Genomic DNA, 23,206 nt, shown 5'->3' on the forward strand with positions numbered 1-23,206 from the left:
ACATAACAAATCCTTAAAGTTCAAACTTACTTCCCTAGAGTTAAAGGGTTCTGTGTTCACAAGGGACTTAACCTGGGAGAGGGATGCAAAATCTTCACAGAATATAGACAGTTTCAGTAAAGATTCTTAGTCATTATTTTTATCCAAAAGGGCATAGTAAATTCAATTCACTTCCTTAATTAACAAGGTTAAGATCAACATTGAAGAAAAAGCCCATTCATAATTGGGTCCAAGGAGATATAGGAGAGCAAACAACAGATAATCCAAATAGACCTGAAGACATGACAAACATTCCAAGATGTTACCTGACCAGATTTCCTAAGCTTAAGGACTGAAACCAAAACTGCACAGCTGACACCACCTAATCTAATGTAATAATCATTTTGAATAGCATTAGGGTTAAGTACTGCTAATGAGCTTTTGATTCCAAAATTTCTTATCACCAGTGAAGTTTTGCATGTGAGAATGTATCTCTGTTAACTCCTATCACCATTGAGCATTATTTATTTTCCTTTTATTTAGTTGAAGACTCTGCTCTGTGTCTTATAAAATTCTTCTAATTTATAACATACTGGTTCTGCTAATTAACCTGTGCATTTGAAATGACTCGAGGCTAGATTGCTTGGACATGAAAGCTGTTTATTAGAGTCATCTAAACAGTGTGATGTCCATAAGAGTTGCTTTTTTTATTTTATCCTAAGCCTACATGAAAGCACCTTGGCTTTAATACTTTTTTTAATGAGAATGATCTTGGCTTGACTGTTCATTGTCATTAGTTTTGTTTTAGTCTGCCTTTGCAGCAGACATGCATACAAGTGTCAGTACAGTTATGGTATCATTTTTATCTCCTGGAGAAAGGCTTATTACCCCTTCTCTTTTCTCCTTAATACAGAGACACTGTAATATTAAACTTATGTAAAACAAAATACGTTCCTGTGTATATTCGTACTTTGGAATAGTATATCATGTCAGACACTTCATTTCCAGGAAAAGTTAAGAATTGTTTTACTGTTATTTCAGTGCTTGTCTTCCTTTGACAAAATTCAAGGACCACATTAAAGTGAGAAGAACATATCTTACATTACTACTAACATTTAAGTATATCATCAGATGAATGGATTTGACTTTGAAATATTAATAGTACATCATTTTACTAAAGAGTGAATCCGTTCTGTGTGTGTCAGGTTCAACAGGGCTAGGCTATTAGCTGGGCTTATCTAATAGTTTTGAATTAAATATGGTCTATTTACATAAAATGATAAAGATTAGGTACTCATTTTCATAAACTATATCTACATACATATGTACTTATGTATATGTGGATGCATTATCAATATTCCTTACTGTCCTTTTTGCTACAGAAATTATCATCTCAAATATTTAATAGTGAAAATTGCTTAACTGTTCAATAGGCAGTGAAGTTCCACCATTGCAACTGTATTTTATATTTATTTCCTATGTTTGAAACACTAAGTCACATGAAATTATAATAAAGCTTTACCATAGTTATAGTTTAATTATAGTAAAGCTTTACCATTATTTTACGGATATTCAAAGTAGGTTCATTTGGAAATTATTTTAAGTTACCATATAATTTCAGTTGTCAGAGTGGAGTGATTTGAAAGTAACATCTCTATTTCTCCTACTCTTCGTTTAGGAATATATTTTAAAGCAAGTTGCAACGACGTACATCAAGCTTGGTTGGCCAAAAAACAATTTTAATGGATCTCTTGTTCAAGCGTCCTACCAACATGAGTATGGTTTTATTTTCTTATTTGCTTTCCCCCTCAGAACTGTACAATAACACACCACTAGAACCATTGTGACTGTTGCAGCGTGAGACAATCTTCATTCTGCATCTTTTATTTCCCTTTCCCGGAAGGACTGCTGGTGGGCAGCACAGTTTTCACCACCTGGTACTGAGAACAAAGGCTTTTCTTTTCCGTGTTTGAATTTAAAATCTGCCTCTACTGGTAAAGTTGAGATCTGAACCTATACCCCTCACTAGAGTACTGTTTCCAGAGAAGACTTTTTTATGCACAACTCCCACTCTGCTTAATTATTTCTTACTCAGCAAAATGGAATTCCCGTGTCTGAAAATTATTTTGTGCTAATTATTTACTTATTGACTGTAATGTAGTATAATGACTCACCCTTTCTCGCCAGATATTAACACTGTTGATCTTTCTTTTCCTTTTGATGACACCTAGAGAACTACGTAGGGAGGTGATAATGCTGGCATGCAGTTTTGGCAACAAGCACTGTCACCAACAAGCATCAACACTGATTTCAGACTGGATTTCCAGCAACAGGAACAGGTAAGTTGAACCAAATCCTATTTTTCTGATATGATATGTACTACTTTCAAATTCTTAGTGGATACATTACATTTATCAACTGGAGAAAAACAAGACAAGATAAAAACACTGCAGAATTTTGTTTCAGGTTCACAGATTACCAAGAAGCAGTACGGAAGCCACAATATACATCTCTTTGGAATATTTTATCTAGTTTTAAACTACCTTTCTTAATCCAGGCCCTTATTCTTCATACATAGGGTGTCACCTTATTTTGAATCTTGACAGCTTTGCTGTCCCGTGAAAATAAAATAATTGAATTTAGGTCAAACTCTGAAGTTCCTTAGAAAGGTTGTGGTATTTATTTATAAAACAACTGTGAGCATTTGATATAAATGAAGCAGCATAGTAAATGTTAATTGTAAACCCTAAAGACAAAAATGTTATGAAAAACCTTTAGTCTTGCAGTGACCTTTGATAGAAACCTTGAACTTGTATCTTATCTTAGAATTTCACAGTACAGTCTTTTCATATATTATGTGAGGTTAAAAATATTTAATAGACTTATTCTTGACTTAAATATTATACTAAATGTCACTTTATGTTAATGAAAAAATATGAAGCATAAACAAAATCAAAGATCAGTGATTTTCTTACTATGGTTTTTTAAAATATTTTAGGTGTCTTTGAATTTCCAAAGATCATTATGTTCCATTTCTTTTTATGCTCTGGGAAATTTTTAATCATACTTCTCCAGTCTCTGGCCACCTTGTTAAGGAGAGTCTGATCAGAAGGGTGAGGATTTAGGAAATAATTAGTTCAGACGATTCTATTTTACCTGCTTAAGGGGGCTTGTCCCTGTTGTCAGTGGCTGAGATAGCCCCGTGGGCAACAGAGAAGGAGACTTGTTGTAGAAGAACATTGAGAACCACAGAGAGTATAATTTGTTTATGGAACAAAATAGTATTTGTCTTGCTGAGAGTTGTTTAGGTTTAAACTTATGTCTGACTCCAGATCAAAATGTAGCTCTCCTGCTTTAAAAGTTTGTGAGGGAAATCTTTCACTGCATTACTTAGTAATTAGTCATAATCTCTCACCTTCTCTAGAGTTTTCCTGTTTTCTTTTTAAGTTAATCCTTGCTGGCCGTACACTGAACTAAGAAGGAAAATATTTTATTACTATCATCTCTCAATGGAACCATCATATACTAGAAGACAGTGATTAAATTCCTCATCACTCTTCTCTAGAACTAAAACATCTTCATTTTTTAAAACCTATCCTTTTTGCTAAGTCCTCTAAAAAATTTTATATTAGTCTTAAAATGTTATTAAAAAAAACTTTCCTGTTTTTTACCACCCCCTTCAATTCTATCACATGTAATTGGGCTATGAAAACTTAAACATTTATCCAAAATCAATACATTCAAAATGTTACCAAGATATTTAATCATATATACTGCTGCTGCTGCTGCTAAGTCACTTCAGTCGTGTCTGACTCTGTGCGACCCCATAGACAGCAGCCCACCAGATTCCGCCGTCCCTGGGATTCTCCAGGCAAGAACACTGGAGTGGGTTGCCATTTTCTTCTCCAATGCATGAAAGTGAAAAGTGAAAGTGAAGTCGCTCAGTTGTATCGGACTCTTCACGACCCCATGGACTGCAGCCTACCAGGCTCCTCCATCCATGGGATTTTCCAGGCAAGAGTACTGGAGTGGGTTGCCATTGCCTTCTCCAATCATATATACATTCAAGGACAAAAAGTGAAATATGCTCTTTGACAACTGTGGTCTCAACTTTCCTCCCTTTTGTTTTTTTGGTTTGATTCTTTGAATGTTTTATTTGGCAATTTGACTTAAATTTGCTGAATTGCTTCAGTGGTGTCCTGAACTACAGCCCACCAGGCTCCTCTGTCCAAGTCTTTCCAGGCAAGAATACTGGAGTAAGTTGCCATTTCCTTCTCCAAAGGATTTTCCCGACTGAGGAATCAAAGGCATGTCTGTTACTTCTCCTGCATTTGGCAGGCAGGTTATTTACCACTAGTGCCATCTGGAAAGCCCCTTATTTGGCTACAGACAGGTGGATTTTCTTAGAATTGATAGCTGTTTTTGAACCCTTTCATGAATTTACTCATACTTACCTACATTCTTACTATTTTATTAGAATTGAGCTTATACCATTGTATTACCATAATTTCTCTAAGGAATATTCAAGCCTGATATCACTTTCTACGTTTAAAAATATAACTATTGGGAAAATTCTATCTTTAAAATAATTCATTTATTTAATTAAATTTTATTGAGCTATTCTCAGTAGCAGCTGGTAACCAAAAAACAAAGAGGCAAAGCTCAAAATTAATAGGAGATACAGCTCATAGACAAATAGTGGTACTTTGAAGCAAGAACCAAGCATAAGACAGTGTGTGAACCCGCAGAAGGGAGAGATTGCTGCCTGGGAGACCCTGTGTTCTGCCTTATGAAGAGTGAGTAGAACTTTGTTAGACGACAGGGCCGCGTGAGGAAGGGCTAGGTGTGTATGAGAATGTCAAGAGGGTGGTAGGGGTTCCAAACAGATGGGAGGCACATGGATTGATGTTTAAAGAGTAGAGCAACTTTTGACTTGTGAGTTTGAACCCTCTGTCACTTCCATAAACCCCTTATAAATGAAAGTGTCATTTCAGTTCATTTATAAGTTCATTTCATTCATTTATAAGAACTCATTTCAGTTCTTATAACTATTGCACTTATTTGTGGTACAATAGTTAAATAGGGGCCTAATTCTTTACGTTTCTTTTGTTATTTCCCTCATCACTTTTACATGCTCCTGTTTGGCTTCTTTTTGTGACTGGGCAAGTAAACCTGCTAAATGAAACTAACTCTGTGTTTACTAAGAAATACTCAACCAACCAGCCAAATGACATGCCCCAGCGTACACAAGTGACCTTCTGCAGGAAGCGTACATGATGCTGACGGAGCTGGCAATGTGTGAGATCAGAGGTTTAATCTGTATTTTTGAAGTGACAGCTCAATAATAAAACAATAATGCACTCCTGTACTTGGTGCTGAGTTTAACTTTCTTAAATTGAGTCAATTAAGGGTAGGGTTAGGTTTCTTTTTAAATGTGCCTGAAGTAACAGACCAGTCAGTTTTGTTTGCTTGTTTTTGTTTAATTGGAACCTTAAAAATCATCTTAAAAGACTCTCCAAAGGTAATGTTAAAGTGAAAGTGTTAGTCGCTCAGTCATGTCTGACTCTTTGCGACTCCATGAACTATAGCCCTCCGGCTCCTTTGTCCATGGGATTTCCCAGGCAACAATACTGGAGTGGGTTGTCATTCTTTTCTCCAGGGGATCTTTCCAACCCAGGGATTGAACCTGGGTCTCCTGCATTGCAGGCAGATTCTTTACTGTCTGATCCACAAGGTAACATCATAACATACTAAAGAATTTTGGTCAGTGAGATGCTATATATTTGTGCTAATAAATCTAAAGGACAAGGAGTCCTGGAAGAAGCAGCAGTTGCAAAGATCTGGGCTGCTTGTTACTATATAGTTTGGTCCTGATACACTGGGGAGATAGGTCAAATCAGTGGCACTGGAAAATAGAATGGAAAGTTGGTGCAAGGCTGGCTAATGGATCCAAAAAGTGCAATGAAAAGCTAGAGGTGGTAGCAGCAGTGAGAAAAATTCAAGAATTACAGTGGATGAGACATTGAATGAGTCAACATTCTGATCTTGGTTAAAATATTCAAATGCTACAGTGTGCTGAATTGTAATGGTGATGTCATGCATACAGACAGACTGAGCTGTGTCCAGGTCTTGTTAGGCTGTGGTTTGGGGAATAAGTTCAGCAGAATGCTACATTTCAGAAAAGAGACAAATCACCAAGCATTTGGGAGAGAACAACACAAATGATAAAAAAAAAAAGATTGTGAAAACACCAGTTACAAGAGGAGGTCATGAAAACTGAGAATTTTACTCTTAAAAAAAGACAGCAAAAGATGGTAGCTTTTTTGTATGGATAAAAAACATAATAAAAAGAACAGAAATTGGTTTCTTTCACTGGTTGGTAGAAATAAATAAGAAATGATTGGCATGAACTTCATTGAGTGAAATAGAAGGGATATATTTTTTACTGTAAATGAATTATTATCTGAAAACTTCTGTATTAAAACACTTTTGAGATCGTACGGTTAACTACACAGGGATCTCAATATGTCAATGTGGGATTTTCTTTGAATAAACATGCAACCTGAAATTAAATGTGTCCAGGATAACACAGCCTCTTAATTTTGTGTTAATGTTTTTCTCAAATAATATTAAAAGATACGTTTTTTCTTTTTTAAAACAAATTTTTGGAGTATAGTTGATTTACAATGTTGTGTTAGTTTCAGGTGTACAGCAAAGTGAGTCAGTTGAATTCAGTTCAATCGCTCAGTTGTGTCTGACTCTTTGTGACCCCATGGACTGCGGCACGCCAGGCCTCCCTGTCCATCACCAACTTCCAGAGTCGGTGATGCCATGCAACCATCTCATCCTCTGTCATCCCCTTCTCCTCATGCCTTCAATCTTTCCCAGCATCAGGGTCTTTTCCAATGAGTCAGTTCTTCGCATCAGGTGGCCAAAGTGTTGGAGTTTCAGCTTCAGCATCAGTCCTTCCAATGAATATTCAAGACTGATTTCCTTTAGGATGGACTGGTTGGATCTCCTTGCAGTCCAAGGGACTCTCAAAAGTCTTCTCCAACACCACATACATCTGCATATATCCACTCTTTTAGATTCTATTCCCATAGAGGTCTATAGAGTACTGAGTAGAATTCCATGTGCTATTTGGTAGGTCCTTATTAGTTATCCATCTTATGTATACCAGTGTATATATCTATATGAATCCCAATATTCCAATAAAGCTTTAAGCCAAGACAGGGTAAAGATTTTAAGTGGTTAATTTTTAAAAAGTAATCAATAGTGATATTCATTCCCTAAGATAAATTGACTACTTGTATCAATACTCTGGGCTTCCCTGGTAGCTCAGTGGTAAAGAATTTTCCTGCAATGCAGGAGATGCGGGTCCGATCCCTGGGTTGGGGAGGTCCCCTGAAAAAGGAAATGGTAACCCATTCCAGTACTCTTGCCTGGGAAATCCCATGGACAGAGGAGCCTGGTGGGTTCATGGGGTTACAAAGTGTCGGACATGACTTAGAGACTAAACGACAACAGCAAATCAATAATCTTACTTAAAAAATACCCTAAAGCAGCAGAAGACCTTGTTCATTGTGGGAAATTAAAACTGCTTACTGAATTAAAATTTACTGTAAATTCATTTGAAATTGAAAAAAATAAGGTCATTTTATAAGAAAAATTATAAGCAGAGGAGCCTCTGTGGAGCTTTGCAGCATACATAATACATAAGCTTAATATTGTTGTCCTTACTGATGATAATAATAATGAAAATTATATCTACTTTACTGAGTATTTATTACATTCCAGGCATTGGGCTAAGTGTTTTTGGTATATGATTTCTTATTTTTTATTTTCATTTTACAAAGAGAAATCCAAAACTTACAAAGGTTAAATGTGACTTGCCAAGATTATACAGCAATAGATGGGGTGGGGGGAGAGATCCGGGGTTCCATCCAAAGCCTATTTTCTACCCTACAGCCTAGAATTCTGTGGTGGTATATTGAATTTCCATATATCAGTAACAGATGTTTGTTCAAAAATGATTAAAAAAAAAAAAAAACATAAAAAGATACCCAAGAGAATTCAAGTACTCTCTGCAATAGGTGTAAACAAAAGTTTTGTGCACACTGTTATAAACCAGTGATTTTCTGTGCACAGGAGTCCCTGGGGAGACTAGTTAAACAGTTTATACTGCCCCCTCAGAGCTCTGATGCATAGGTGAACTGGGGCCCAGGAATGTGACTTGTTAATAATTCAGTAATTTTCCAGGTGATGCTAATGCTGCGTGTCTGTGACACACACTTTGGGAACCTCTGGTACTAGGATTGGTTATGGTCTTCAGAGTCAGAGACACGTATCAAATTGCAGCCGTTTGACTAAGTAAACTTGGAAAATCACCTGGTTACATCATCTGAAAAGTGGCAAGACTACTAACAACCAAACAAGTAGTGAGAATTAGATAAAAGAATGCCTATGTAGGACCTGACCCTTGTAAGAAATTATACAACATTCATCATCTCTGAAGTTGGCGTCTCCTTATTTTGACCACCCCTGTGTAATGGGTGGTATGAATTTGAGATGGAGAAAGTAGGAACAGTGTGGAATAGAACAGGATAAGACATTTATAGAATGCCTTCAATGTTAGACTTAACTTTCTATGAATTTTGAGGATATAAGGATGTGACTTGTAACATAAAAAATAAAATAAAACATTACCATAGAGGTTCTAAATTAAGAGCAGGGGGACAGGCTTTAAGAAATACTGCCTGTCTTGGCCTCTGGGTAAATGTTACAGTTTCCTCCCTCCCCTCAATCAAGTGCTATTTTGGTACATACCCTTCCCTCCGTCTTAGCTTTTGTTTAATCTCATAGTGTAAAGAGCTCCAGTTAAGCTGCTTTCCTTTTGTCTGCTCTCGGCCCATCAATAATTGTCGAGAACATAAAAGTGGCAGGACAAAGGGCTCTTTCCATTACGGTTTTTATGTATTTGGTTCAGAAACCTCACGTTTTCTTCCCTGAAAACATAGATCCTAAGTTATTGGCCATGTTTCCAAGTTATTATGGTCCCGTTCCCTCTGCTCTTTACACTCGTTTTTGTGTTCTTCCCACTACTCACTGACCTGCTGTAAGTTTTCCTACCAGCCAGTCCTGCTATTCTAGTGGTCGCTTACCAGTGTAGTCCTGTTGGAAACTAGTGAACACAGCTCAGCGTCTGTATGGAGCAATGGGAGAGGCCGGGTTCCCCAAACCTCCAGTGAGTGGGGGTGAGGAATCAGGTTTGCTCCTGATTTGTCAGTAGGCAGCTGTGGGTTCAGACAAGTCTGTTAATGTCTCCAAACTTTCAACCCTGTTTCTGCAGTGAGGGCATTGTATCTAAATCTCTAGTGCTTCCCTCAACTCCAACAGTCCAAAATTTTGCACTCACTGTGCTTGAGCATAAGTCATACAGTTTCCTCACAACATGTCCACTTTAGGTTGTCTTTTGATTGCACAGTTAAAGGGAGCATATATTCATTTATTCATGTACTCAACAAGCATGTATCAGGCACTGTGCTAGACACTTGGAAGGCAGCATCCCTTCATTCAGTAGTCCCAGCCCCTATTACCTGACTGGCATTGAGAATATGCGATCCGCACCCTTATCTACACTCAAAAGGAATGCAGGGGCAAGGAGGGGAGTGTAGGAAGGAGGCAGAAATTGTTCAAAATAATCACACAAAGCTAAAGATGAAACTTAGGTGTGTGATGCCCTGAGAGACAGTCCTGTGGAAATTTGACCAGAGCAGGGAGAGCAGGGAAAGCTTCCAACCCTGATCTCTGGGGCTGGAAATGAAGAGACAAGGCATATTTGAACATGACTGAGGAAGGAAAGTGACAGGAGTTCATAAATGTTTGGATAGAAAAAATAAGAGAAAGGAAGGCAATGATGACAATTGATGAAAATAATCCCTTGAGCTCAAACTTTTATGCATATGAACTGCCTAAAGTGGCATTTTATTTTATTTTATTTTTTGTTATAAATTTATTTATTTTAGTTGGGGGCTAATTACTTTACAATATTGTAATAGTTTTTGCCATACATTGACATGAATCAGCCATGGGTTTACATGTGTTCCCCTTCCTGGACCTCCCATTGTAAGTCTATATCCAAAACTCTCCATCATACATTTAAATGGTTGTAAATTCCAATATATTGTAAAAATACACATTTTTTTTCAATAAAATTCTTTCCAGACTTTTAAATGTCTCCAGTGTATCTGAGACACCATAGCTATTTTATACTCATCATTAGCCATTTAAAAATATAATTACTTATTTACTAAACACAAATTTCCTATTATTCTTCTATTCTCCTTCAAATTGTGTTCTAACATACTATATTTTTGCTTGAAAATCTCTTTTTGATCACCCTACCGTATTTCTCTGCAATAAAAAATAAACACAGGAAATGCACATAGACATACACACACATAAATGTTTTCATTTTATAATAAAATCCTGTTACATATTTTTTTCTAAATTGAGTTTTCATTACAATTGTTTCTTATGTATACTTGATCAACATAAATACTTTGCAAATTTTGGTAAATAATTCCTAAGCGTGGAAATAAAAATTGTTAAATATAAAAGTAAAAATTGAAATTGGCCTTTTCTCCCCAATTAGTTTATATGTTGACAGATAAATATTACTCACTGCTAGAATGAGACAAACTTCACCATAAATTCTATTAATATTTTTATGTTAAAGTGCTGAAAAACATTATACATGAAAATAAATGGGAATAGAAATTGTTTTGTTGTAAGAATGTAACACAATTCTTCAAAATCTTTCCAAATTTTGTTCCGAAAATGACATAGTAATCTATCACTAAAATTTAATTATCACCTGACAGCTTGACTGGTCCCTTCAAATTTTATGGAAAGAGGTTTTGAAAAATGTAAAATTCGTTTTCTAGATATCAACCCCAATATGTAGAATTTTCTCTTTGTTTGGTGCTGTAATAAAGTGCACCCTCAGAAGATACAAGATGAGTGAATGAGAAATATGCCTCTCTTCTAGAAAGTGAGAGAAAGTGGGAGAAGGGTTTTTATGAGAAGAGGAATATCCAATTAAGAGTTTAGAATGTAGAAATGGGTCGCCATGTGTGTGTTAGTCATTCAGTCATATCCGACTCTTTGCAGTTCCATGGACTGTAGCCCGCCAGGCTCCTCTGTCCATGGAATTCTCCAGGCAAGAACACCGGAGTGGGTTGCCATTCCCTTCTCCAGGAGATCTTCCTGACCCAGGGATCGAACCCGGGTCTCCTGCATGACAGCCAGATTCTTTACCATTTGAGCCACCAGGGAAGCCCAGGGAATTATCCTTAGGTACTCCTTGAAAAGTCTTCCCTTATGCCTAGAGTTATGGACGTGTCATTTTGAGGAACCTGCACTAGGATGTAGGTAGAAATGGAATGGATGAGAAGTAGATGCAGTTGTCTAGGGAGAGAATATAAGAAGGGAGTTCAAGGCCAAGAATTAAGAAATCACAGCATGGAGTAGCTGGGTATAGTTCACACATGTGTTGCGGCCCCTGAAGATGAATATTTACAGTGTATTCTTAAAGTTGTTTTATTTCCTCTGCCAATTTTCTTGTATTTTTCACTTACTATTAATCCTTTCCACTATAAATTTTTTAAGTTACATTTATTTAAACAGATGGTACAGTGGTAAAGAATCCTCCTGCTAATGCAGGAGACACAGTTTGTGTGTCAGATTTGATCCCAGGGTCAGGAAGTTCCCCCGGAGTAGGAAATGGCAACCTACTCCAGTATTCTTGCTGGAAAATTCCACGGACAGAGGAGCCTGGCAGGTTATAGTCCATAGGGTTGCAAAGAGTCAGACATGACTGACTGTACAAACATACATATATATCTGTAAATATAGATATATAAAAATGGTATATAATCTAAGAACTTATGTATTTTTTCTTGTAGATGTCCCCAAGGGACCTTATATAATTTTTAGTTTTACTTTAACTCACTTCCATCAAAAATGCAACTAATCGCCTCTACCTTACATTATAAAATAGGCATTTGGTATCTAAAATAATTTTTTAAAATACTTTTATGATTGTCTCATGTTTCAAATATTTGACTCACAGCATTCTCTTTCAGTGTTACCAATACTGCTTTTACAAGTCGTGTATTTCTTTACCTCCTAACCAATATCTGGCATAAAATCTGCTTTTTTGGGGTAAAAATATCAGAAATTATTTCATTTTTAATTTCTAAGAATTTAGGAAGTATGCTACAAAAGGCAGTTATAGTCCCAGTGTATTATATTAAGAAACTTCAAACTGATTGACCTGTAATTTCAGTCATTCACATTTTTACTTGTACGTGAGCATCCTATATGTAATTTATTTAGCTAGTTATTTATTTCACACTGTGCATGGTTGAGACACTGTTAATAGAAGACTTCATGCACTATGGATGTGATTTCCTCCCTTAATCGTTTTTTTTTATAACAGACTAGTCCTTTGAGGTGAGGGGAAGAATATAATGAATTAGCTACTAGAATGTTTGTAGTGTAGATTTAAAAAGTACTTTTAGCTAGTTTCCCCTTTGCTGAATGCAAAACTTGAGAGCATATATTTTTGTTTACTTTTATCTTTGCTGTTCAGTTGTTATATCCTGTTCGACTCTTTGTGACCCTATGGATTGCAGCACACCAGGCTTCCTTATCGTTCGCTATCTCATGGAGTTTTGCTCAAACTCTTGTCCAATTAAGTTGGTGATGCCTTCCAACCATCTCATCCTCTGTCACACCCTTCTCCTCCTCCCCTCAATCTTTTCCAACATCAGGGACTTTTCCAATGAGTCGGCTCTTTGTATCAGGTGGCCCAAGTATTGGAGCTTCAGCATCAATCCTTCCAAAGAATATTCAGGATTGATTTCCTTTAGGACTGAATGGTTTAATCTCCTTGCTGTCTGAGGGACTCTCAAGAGTCTTTTCCATCACCACAGTTTTTTTTAAAATTTATTTTCTAATTGAAGGATAATTGCTGTACAGAATTTTGTTGTTTTCTGTCAAACTTCAACATGAATCAGACACAGGTATACATATATCCCCTCTCTTTTGAACCTGCCTCCCATCTCCCGCCCCATCCCACCCCTCTAGTTTGATACAGAGCCCCTGTTTGAGTTTCCTGACCATACAGCAATTTCCCGTTTGCTATCTATTTTATATATGGTAATGTAAGTTTCCATGTTACTCATTCCATACATCTCACCCTCTCCTCCCCTCTCCCCACGTCCATAAGTCTACTCTCTGTGTCCATGTCTCCATTGCTACCCTGTAAATAAATTCTTCAGAACCATTTTTCTAGATTCCATATATGCAGCACCACAGTTTGACAGCAGCAGTTGTTAGGTGCTCAGCCTTCTTTCTGGTCCAGCTCTCACATCAATACATGAATTACTGGAAAAACCATAGCTTTGACTATACGGACCTTTGTTGGCAAAGTGACGTCTCTACTTTTTAAAGTATTGTCTAGGTTTGTCATTGCTTTCCTTCCAAGTAGCAGGAATCTTTTAATTTCATGGCTGCAGTAACCCTCCACAGTGATTTAGGAGCCCAAGAAAATAAAATCTATCACCGTTTCCACTTTTTCCCTGTCTATTTGCCATGAAATGATAGGACTGGATACCATGATCTTAGTCTTTTGAATGTTCAGATTTAAGCCAGCTTTTTCACTCTCCTCTTTCACCTTCATCAAAAGCTCTTTAGTTCCTCTTCGCTTTCTTTCATAAGGGTGGTACCATCTTCATATTTGAGGTTGTTGCTATTTCTCCCTGCCAGTCTTGAGTCCAGCTTATGAGTCATCCTGCCCGGCATTTCGCATGATGTAACTTATATGCAGAGTATTTTGTACTCTGCATGTAAGTTAAATAAGCAAGGTCACAATATACAGCCTTGACATGCTCCTTTCCCAGTTTTGAGCCAATCTGTTGTTCCATGTCCGGTTCTAACTGTTGCTTCTTGACTCACATACAGATTTTTCAGGAGACACATAAGGTGCTCTGGGATCCCTTTCTCTTTAAGAATCTTCCACAGTTTGCTGTGATCCTTTAAAGCATAAATACTTCCCTTCTATTACATTTCTGCTCTAGAAATTTTATATTTTAGTAGTTGTGGCCATTCACTTCATTATGAATTGTTTTTGCATAAATCCAACAAAGATAATCTTTAAAGCAAAAAGTGTTGTGGGAACCTCTGGAATAATTCACAATTATCATCAAAATTATCACCATCATTGATGTCTTTTTATTAATTCATTCCTCAGTAGTTTTTCAAAGTTAAAACATTAAATCTTAAATATGCTGCATCCCTCACTGTGATCAATGCAAAATTACAGAGTCAAGTTCACCAGTCACATTTGAATAATGAAATATCTGGATCATAAACAACTTGAAAGTTCAAAAGTTTTTAACTTTCAGCTTTATTTCTAAAATAAAGTAGTATGTCTTCCACATTAATATGTACTTAATGTGGTTAATCAATATTAATTCAGACTGTCAGCATTTTATCCATATACCAAACATACCCTGAGTCTCTACCATATCCCAGGCATTGGGCTAAAAGGCACTGGTATTCAGTGATGAGCTAAAGGACAGTTTCTTCCTTCCTGAAGTTGACAGTCCAATGGGATAGACTGAGACTAATCAGATGTCATACAAATACTGTATAATTTTAGTGTATTGAGAACCAGGGAGAGATTTATAAGAAAAGAACAATATGACCCATCAGTAAGGCTTACATTCCTGCAGAGTGACAATTGACCTGAGGCCTACAGAAAAGATACACACTCAGTAGGCAAAGAGGGAAAGATGTTAAGAGGAAGGAACCGTGTATAAAAATGGCCTTCCTTATTAGTTATCTATTTTATAGATAGTGTGTATACGTCAATCCCAATCTCCAAATTTATCCCTCTCTCCACCCTTTCCCCCCTGGTAACCATAAGTTTGTTTTCTGTATCTGCGACTTTATCCAGGAACTCTTCTCAATACGTGTTAATGACCTATATGGGAAAAGAATCTAAAATGACTGGATATATGTATATGTATAACTGATCAACTTTGCTGTACAGAAACTAATACAAAATTGTAAATCAACTATACTCCAATAATTTTTTTAAGTCACCTTAAAATATAGCCTTCTTCCTCAAAGTAATTTCTCAAGATTGAAGTCTTGGTACTGTGAAAAATTTAGCTGATTGGGCAGAATCTATACTGACCCAAGAACATCCTCTGGTAGTGTTATAATTTCATTTTCAATTAATCAGTTAGTTTTGTTTTTATTTGCTGAAAAATGCAAAAATTCCAGTTAATTGATTAAGCTCCATCATCAAAACTTAAGAAGGAGATTTTCCTGCTAAGATTAAACTATGTTAACAAATAGAAATGTATTGATAAACTATGGAGAAGAGAAGCAACATATGAAATGTAGCAAGTAGACTTGCTATCTGAATTGATCCAATTGTGAATTCCTTTGTCAAACTGGAAATCTTTTTCATAACCAGTAATGAATCATGACCTGCCTGACTTTCTGTATAAGGAGAAATCATGCATTAAAATTAATTTGTTATTGTTCTGTCACTCAGTCATGTCCGACTCTTTGTGACCCCATGGACTGCAGCATGCTAGGCTTCCCTGTCCTTCACCATCTCCCGAAGCTTGCTCAAACTCATGTCCATTGAGTCAGTGATGCTATCCAACCATCTCATCCTCTGTTGTCCCCTTCTCCTCCTGCCTTCATTCTTTCCCAGCATGAGGGTCTTTTCCAATGGTCAATTCTTTGCATCAGATGGCCAAAGTATTGGAGCTTCAGCTTCAGCATCTGTCCTTCCAATGAATATTCAGGACTGATTTCCTTTAGGATTGACTGCTTTGATGTCTTTGCAGTCTAAGGGACTCTCAAGAGTCTTCTGCAACACCACAGTTCAAAAGCGTCAATTCTTCGGCACTCAGCCATCTTTCTGGTCTAGCTCTCACATCCATACATGGCTACTGGAAAAACTATAGGTTTGACTACATGGACCTTTGTTGGCAAAGTAATGTCTCTGCTTTTTAATATGCTGTCTAGGTTGGTCATGACTTTTCTTCCAAGGAGCAAGTGTCTTTTAATCTCTCATGGCCGCAGTCACCATCTGCAGTGATTTTGGAACCCAAGAAAATAGTCTGTCACTGTTTTCACTGTTTCCCCATCTATTTGCCATGAAGTGATGGGACTGGATGCCATGATCTTAGTTTTTTGAATGTTGAGTTTTAAGTTAGGTTTTTCATCAAGAGGCTCTTTAGTTTATCTTTGTTTTCTGCTGTAAGGGTGGTGTCATCTGCATATCTGAGGTTATTGATATTTCCCCCAGCAGTCTTGATTCCAGCTTGTGCTTCATCTATCCTGGCATTTCTCATGATGTACTCTGCATATAAGCTAAATAAGCAGGGTGACAGTATTCTTAAGGAGTGGCAATAACTAAATGTAGAAGACTTTATAGTCTCTCTTCTCCTTACGCTTCTCTAGAATCACACTGAAAGTAACTCTTTTCTTCGCCATTTGGAGAATTCAATACATACTATCTCAGTTCATTTCATCATCAGATAAATATTTGACTGAATGACCTACTTGCAGAATGTATTTTTAATTTACTTTTTGGTGTAGCAGGGATTTTAATTGCACTGAGAGCTAATATAACTCTGGTAAGTATATGATTCTATTAATTTTCTTATAGTCACATTTAGTTTGTAATATAAATGCATTAATGATTTTATATTCTAATTTAAAATGCAGAAATAATCATACACTTATTTTCCGTTTCCCAACCCTTTTGACTTTTCCTGACATTTCACTTAAAAAAATATATTACTGGTTATGCTTAGAGGCAAATAGTCTATAGTGTTTTTTCAAAGTATTTTAATTTTTATAGAATGTGCTTTTGAAAACGGCTGATCTAATTTAACTTTTTTCTTCTTTTTAGTATAATTGGCTTTTCCCCCATTTCTGCCAAAAATAATTGTTTGCCTAATATTATACCAATTTTAGGCAGAAGACTATTGAACTCTTGGGTCGTCAGTCAAAAGATATGTATTGATTAGTTGTAGAATAGCTCTATTTTAACTGCCTGTTTATCACAGCATAAGTGCTAAGTGAATATAGATTTACATGGGCAACACAGGGAGCAATGGTGATTAAATTTACCATAGTAATCATTATTTACTAAGCCAGAGCAGAAGCACCAACAGAAATATTTCCAGCTTCAAAAGCATTCTTATGTACTAACACAGAGTAGATTATACTGATGGGTTCAAGATTCATTGATTACAAGGTTTATTTCAACTACTACAAGCACTATAAGTAAGAAATTTCCTCCACATTTTCCAAAAATAATATAAACACTGCTATTAGCATTAACAACATTTCTTTTGTATTTTCCCCCTTGTAATTAAGACTTAGGACTGATTTTATACATATAATTAACTCTATCTCAAGATGAAAATAATTCATGCTAGTCTTTCTAATAATAGTGTGATAGTGAAAGTCATTCAGTCATGTCCAACTCTTTGCAGCCCCATGGAGTATACAGTCCTTGGAATTCTCTAGGCCAGAATACTGGAATGGGTATCTGTTCTCTTCTCCAGATGTTCCCTTCTCCAGGGGATCTTCCCAACCCAGGGGTTGAACCCTGGTCTCCCACATTGCAGGCAGATTCTTTACCAGCTGAGCCACCAGGGAATCCCAAGGATACTGGAGTGGGTAGTTTATCCCTTCTCCAGCAGATCTTCCCAACCCAGGAATTTAACCAGAGTCTCCTGCATTGCAGGCAGATTCTTTACCAGCTGAGCTACCAGGGAATCCCCATAGTGTGATAACATTTACTCAATATTGTGATAATGTTGATGAAAGATGTTCCGAAGCATCAAATATTGTTTTGTGTAACCCATATCTTAAAATATCTAAAAATGAGAAAGAACTCTGATAACTTGTAATTTCTTAGCAATCATAGGAAAAATAAAAGCACATGCATACACTTCCGTGGACTGAAAAGATATCTTCATATCTTCTAAAAGATATGTCTAAATCCTAAACCCCATCTCTGAATATGATCTTATTTGGAAAGAGGATCTTTGCAGATATAATTAAATTAATGATTTTGAGCTGAGATTGCATGGATTAAGGATGTACCCTAAGTCCCATGCCGAGTGTCCTTACCAGAAACAGAAGAGAAGGAACAAAGAGACACAGAAGGAAATCCATGTGAAGATGGAGGTAGAAATGGAAGTAATTCACTTGCAAGACAAGGGATGACAGGGACTGGCAGAGCCACCAGAACTAGGAGAGACGCGTAGAACATATTCCTCAGAACCCGCAGGAGAAGGCCACCTGCTGACACCTTGTTACGACTTCTAGCCATAAGAACTGTGAGAGAGTACATTTCTGTTATTTTAAGCAACCAAGTTTGAGGCAATTTGTTATGGCAGCCTTAGGGAACTAACACACACAACTTTAACCTCTGCCTTGCAATCAAAACTCGATATATGATCAGTTTTTTGGATTGTGTTTCTCTATTTGATGGGATTTCAAGGAGTGCTTCTGATACCAAATAAGACTTCTAACTTTCATTGACCTCACCCTATTCTTATTTAAGATATTCATCATGAAATGGAGGAATAAAAGATGTTGAGAAGGCAGGTTCTTGTTCCTTATAAATTCAGAGAAAATTAATATCATGATTCTTCAGAATACCATTTTTTTAATTATGTAAGAATAAAAGAGGCGAGTGGCCTATGGCATGAAGATAAATTGATATAGATAGCCCTAAAACGCACAACAGAGAACCCATCCTCATGTTCCAGGCTCCCTTCACATCTAAATATTTAGGAAGAGGTGTTTTTTTTTTTGTCTTTCTAGTGATGTGAGATTCTTTCTATAATTAAAAAAACAAATTAAAAAATTGAAGTGACTTTTATTTTTATATAGGAACAAATCTTGCTTATTTTATGTCAAGATGAGCATACAGTGCAGACATTCAGTGTGCACTCCTCCTCTTTACACACATAACAGTGCTGTAACCAATACCTGTCAGTTACATGTGTATGTGCACACATACATTTCAGTTATTTCAGAAAGTCATATCAATTGTGTTGACTCTTTCAGCGTGTATGTTTTTACGGAACCCAGATTGTTTTTTTAAAACAATAATTTTATTTTGCTTTTTGTAATGGGACTAGATTCTTTATAACTATTTTAATTATCAAATTAAATTATTTTTTTAATTAATCTTTACTCTTTGACATGTAAAGTTTATCACAGATTTTACTACTTTATCACAGGAGAATCAAAGTATATTTCAGTGAAAACATAGAACATCCAGGATTTAATGGGCATAAGAATATTTCTCTATTTTTTTAAAATTACAACATTTTCTTATACAGTGAATCTAACAATTAAAATTATGAAAATGTACAGAGTTACTTTTTGGCCAGTGCACAGACACATGTGCGCGCATGCGTGCAAACACACACACACACACACACACACACACACAGAATAGTAATTACTTTAGCCAAATAAAATTTTTCAGTTAGGGACCTTTCAAGTGAGGAAAATTTATTAATTATTGCCTGCTCATGACAGCTTCCTTGTTATGCTTAAAGAATTAACTAAATGGCTGTAGTTGATTCTTCCCAAGCTGGACAATCAGCCTTATCAACCACAGTGACCTTGACAGTGCTTTAGAAATTAAGGTAGACCTCATTTGTACATGGCCATATATTTGCATATGTAGTAATTTGATGGATACAATGAATTGGTGCACTTTTCAACCTTTGTATGAAGAATTCCAGACAATGACTGTTGCTATAAACTATTCCTCGGCAACAAGAGTTATTTTCCAGGTGGAGGCCGATGTCATCTAGTGGAGTTTTCATAAGCATTCAAGCCTGAATCATGATTTGAATGCGAACAGTGCTATAGTTTTGCTGTTGGAGCTCATGTATCATTCCTGTCACTATCTTCCATCTTAAACATTAACCTAGAGTACTTATCCCTAATCATTGTGATTCAGAAAACACCACCTATATTTAAAATTCGTATCATAGGGGGCACTTCGATTTACAGTGCTCTGACCTGAAGTAGGTGAAGACGAAGCTTAAATATTCAAGGATTGGGATAGAGCAGATTAGAGATTCATTGGAAAGCCACACATAACAGGCACGCAATTACCAGGAAACAATTAGGAAACAATTTATCTGCTCTTTAAGACAGGCATCTAAAAACAGGGTAATTTATCAGCCATTTCACAACTTCTACTACAACTGTATACCCCTTAAGTTTTATGCTTTTAGAGTTATTTATACTCACATCCTACTTCTCAGTTTTCCAGTGAGTCATCATAGATATCTTAATTTTTCTGCCTTTGTTATAAACCAGTTTGATTTTTTTAAGTTCTTATAGGCATAATTGATTCTAGATGTTGTGAGGGTTCTGAGCTGTGACATGTTAAATAGCTGTGTTCTAGGGCTTGCAGTAGACTGGATTTAAAATCTCCCCTTGACGTTTCTGCAGGTTCTGTCCTGCCAGTCTTTATCATCATCACTCTGAATTTTTTGGCGACTCTGTATATGTCTTGTGTTTTTCATGCCTGTTATTTGATGTCTCCTGCTTCTCGTCTCTTCTTTTTAATCTTGTGTCTGGGCCACTGGGTTTCTTTTGTTTTCGTGCTTTCGCAATTATATTTTATAAAATGGTCTTACAGCCTAGAAACTTGACCCTCACCATTCCTTTCCTTTCCCACCCAGTAGAAACAGTAGCTACTTTATATATAGGAACTTAAAGGTTTAAAATATGTCATATTTATTATTTCAGCCTAAGCAAAGTGAACGTCCCTTTTAAAGTTCATTTTAATTATAAAAGCCATTTAACAGGAGTGCAGTTATCTTAAAATATACTCCTGATACATTCAAGATATTGAGTTAAAGTGACTCACTCCTTCCCAGCAGTCCTTTGTCTTTCAACTAGGAACATCAGCATATGCTTCTTTACAATATGCAAAGTGAAAATGTGAAGAGGTTTTAAACATCATTTCAGGACACATTTTAAATACAGTTGGTCTATAGTCCACCAGGTTTCCCCCTACTGTACTTTTTTCTTTTTTTGAGGTCCAAAGGATATTTCTTTTGCTGTGCTCAGTGTTTAGTGGGAATGGGCAGGCTTGTGGGCACCAGTAAGAGGGCGCTTCAGAAACAGAGCCACCCCTTGTTGCAGAAGGGATGCCCCTGACAGCATTGTTGCCGCCTGTTCTCTCCGCCACTCACCAACTGTGTACTTCACGTGGAATTCTGGTCTCCCTCGGCCAAGGGGCTTGTAGAGATACTAAGGGACTATAGTCCTTGGGTTGCCAGAGTTTTTGTATGAATTCAGTAGCGTAGGTGGTGCTAGTGGTAAAGAACCTGCCTGCCAGTGCAGGAGACACAAGAAATGGAGGTTCGATCCCTAGGTTGGGAAGATGCCCTGGAGGAGGAAATGGCAACCCACTCCAGTATTCTTGCCTGGAGAATCCCCTGGACAGAGGGGCCTGGCAGGCTACAGTTCATGGGGTCGCAAAGAGTCAGATACGGCTGAGGCGACTTAGCCCACATGCATACCAGTCAAGTTAGGCGGAATTAAAATAGTATATTTTATTGCAATGCCTTAAACCTGAGATGTATGTCATTCATGACTTTTATAATTAATCCTTCATTTTTAGCAAGGTTGGCTGAAACCTTTATTTTTGCTTTCTTTTTAGTTCAGTACTCATTTGGGAATGATATGAATGTTTGTCGCCACTGCATCCTAATAATAATAGCAATAAAAATGATGATGAGGAGGAATATTATTGCTACCTATTTTCTATGTTCATACCTATTTTCTATGAACATAGACAATTTTCTATGTTCCCTGCACTTGGCTATGCACAATATTTATCTGAAGTCCATACTGAACTCTTGCTATGCACCATTTTCACATGAATATCAAATTAAATATTATTTCACTTAATCATTGCAACAGTGCTGTAAGGAATTATTATTCCCATTTTCCAGATGAGACAGACAGGTAGGTGCAAAAAGTCACATTCCTTCTATATAGCTTTAATTTTTATTCAATATGACTTTCTTAGCAGCAGCCAAGGGATCAAGGGATCAAGATAGAATGAGAAATGAGGGTAGAAGACAAAATGGACAGGGTCGGCCTTTGATAATACAGGTTACTTTTCAGTCTGATATTTTAAAGTCTAGGACTGTGTGCCCTGAAAGAAGTGAGGGTGTTTGTAAGTATAAGGCAGAACAAGATATAGAGTGTTGGTGGAGGAACCTCAACCATGGCTATCTTTTAATTTGTAGTTAGAATAGGCAAATGATATTTCAAATGATGTAATTAACTGCATATTAATTGCAATGACTTGAATGGCTGGCTGCACTCTATCAATGGTGTGTGTAGCCACTGCAGGAAGAGGCTAGTGATTTGAAAAACCTTTTTTATTGTCTTTGAAAATAATTAAATGCACATTTCAGCTGAATACAACCACCAATGAAAAGAAGCTCGTGCTAACAGAGCAGGAAGGGACCTTAGAACTCATGTACTTTAGCCTTTGTCCAATTAGGGTGAAAAGTGAAGCCCAATGCAATGACCTTGACTTGCCTAGTACTAAAGGCAGTTACTAGTCCAATTAGGTCTACTAAAAACCTGTTTAAATGAACCCATATCATGATTAAGCATCAAAACTTTATTTTAAAATAGTGTGATCTTTTTTCTTTTGATGAGTGTAATTTTCCTCTGGGAGATATTTTAACTGTATCATCATAGTTATTTTTATATATTAGTAATAGCATTTTTTATATTGGAATATATTTTATTCCAAGAATTTTATCTTTATAAATGTAATTATACCCTTATTTATTTCCAAAGTAACTGTGAAAGTTATTAAATTATTAGATTTGAAATATGTGAGTTTAAAAATTCTAATTACTTATAATTCTCAATCCCAGAAGCTAATGTTAATATTCTCTTATTTATCCTTTCAGTCTTTCTTCTAACATACAAATTATCATTTTTCTTTACATTAGCATAGAGAGAAATTATATTAATATATATATAATACTCTGTATTTAATGATATATTTCATCATATTAGATAAAGTATTTTACCATATCATCCAATA

At 36.4% G+C, this 23,206-nt stretch overlaps 1 protein-coding gene across 1 annotated transcript in view; it reads left to right on the top strand.

The window, feature by feature from the left end:
• Nucleotides 1–23,206, top strand: part of TRHDE (thyrotropin releasing hormone degrading enzyme) — a 431,921-nt gene that overhangs the window by 388,753 nt on the left and 19,962 nt on the right. The window contains exons 14-15 of the mRNA XM_081483982.1: nucleotides 1,658–1,755; nucleotides 2,211–2,318. Of these exons, the coding sequence (XP_081340108.1) occupies nucleotides 1,658–1,755; nucleotides 2,211–2,318 (206 nt within the window). The remainder of the gene's footprint in view (nucleotides 1–1,657; nucleotides 1,756–2,210; nucleotides 2,319–23,206) is intronic.

Source organism: Giraffa tippelskirchi, chromosome 4 (assembly GCF_054371585.1).
Source record: "Giraffa tippelskirchi isolate mGirTip1 chromosome 4, T2T-mGirTip1v1.2.pri, whole genome shotgun sequence".
Classification (NCBI taxonomy): domain Eukaryota; kingdom Metazoa; phylum Chordata; class Mammalia; order Artiodactyla; family Giraffidae; genus Giraffa; species Giraffa tippelskirchi.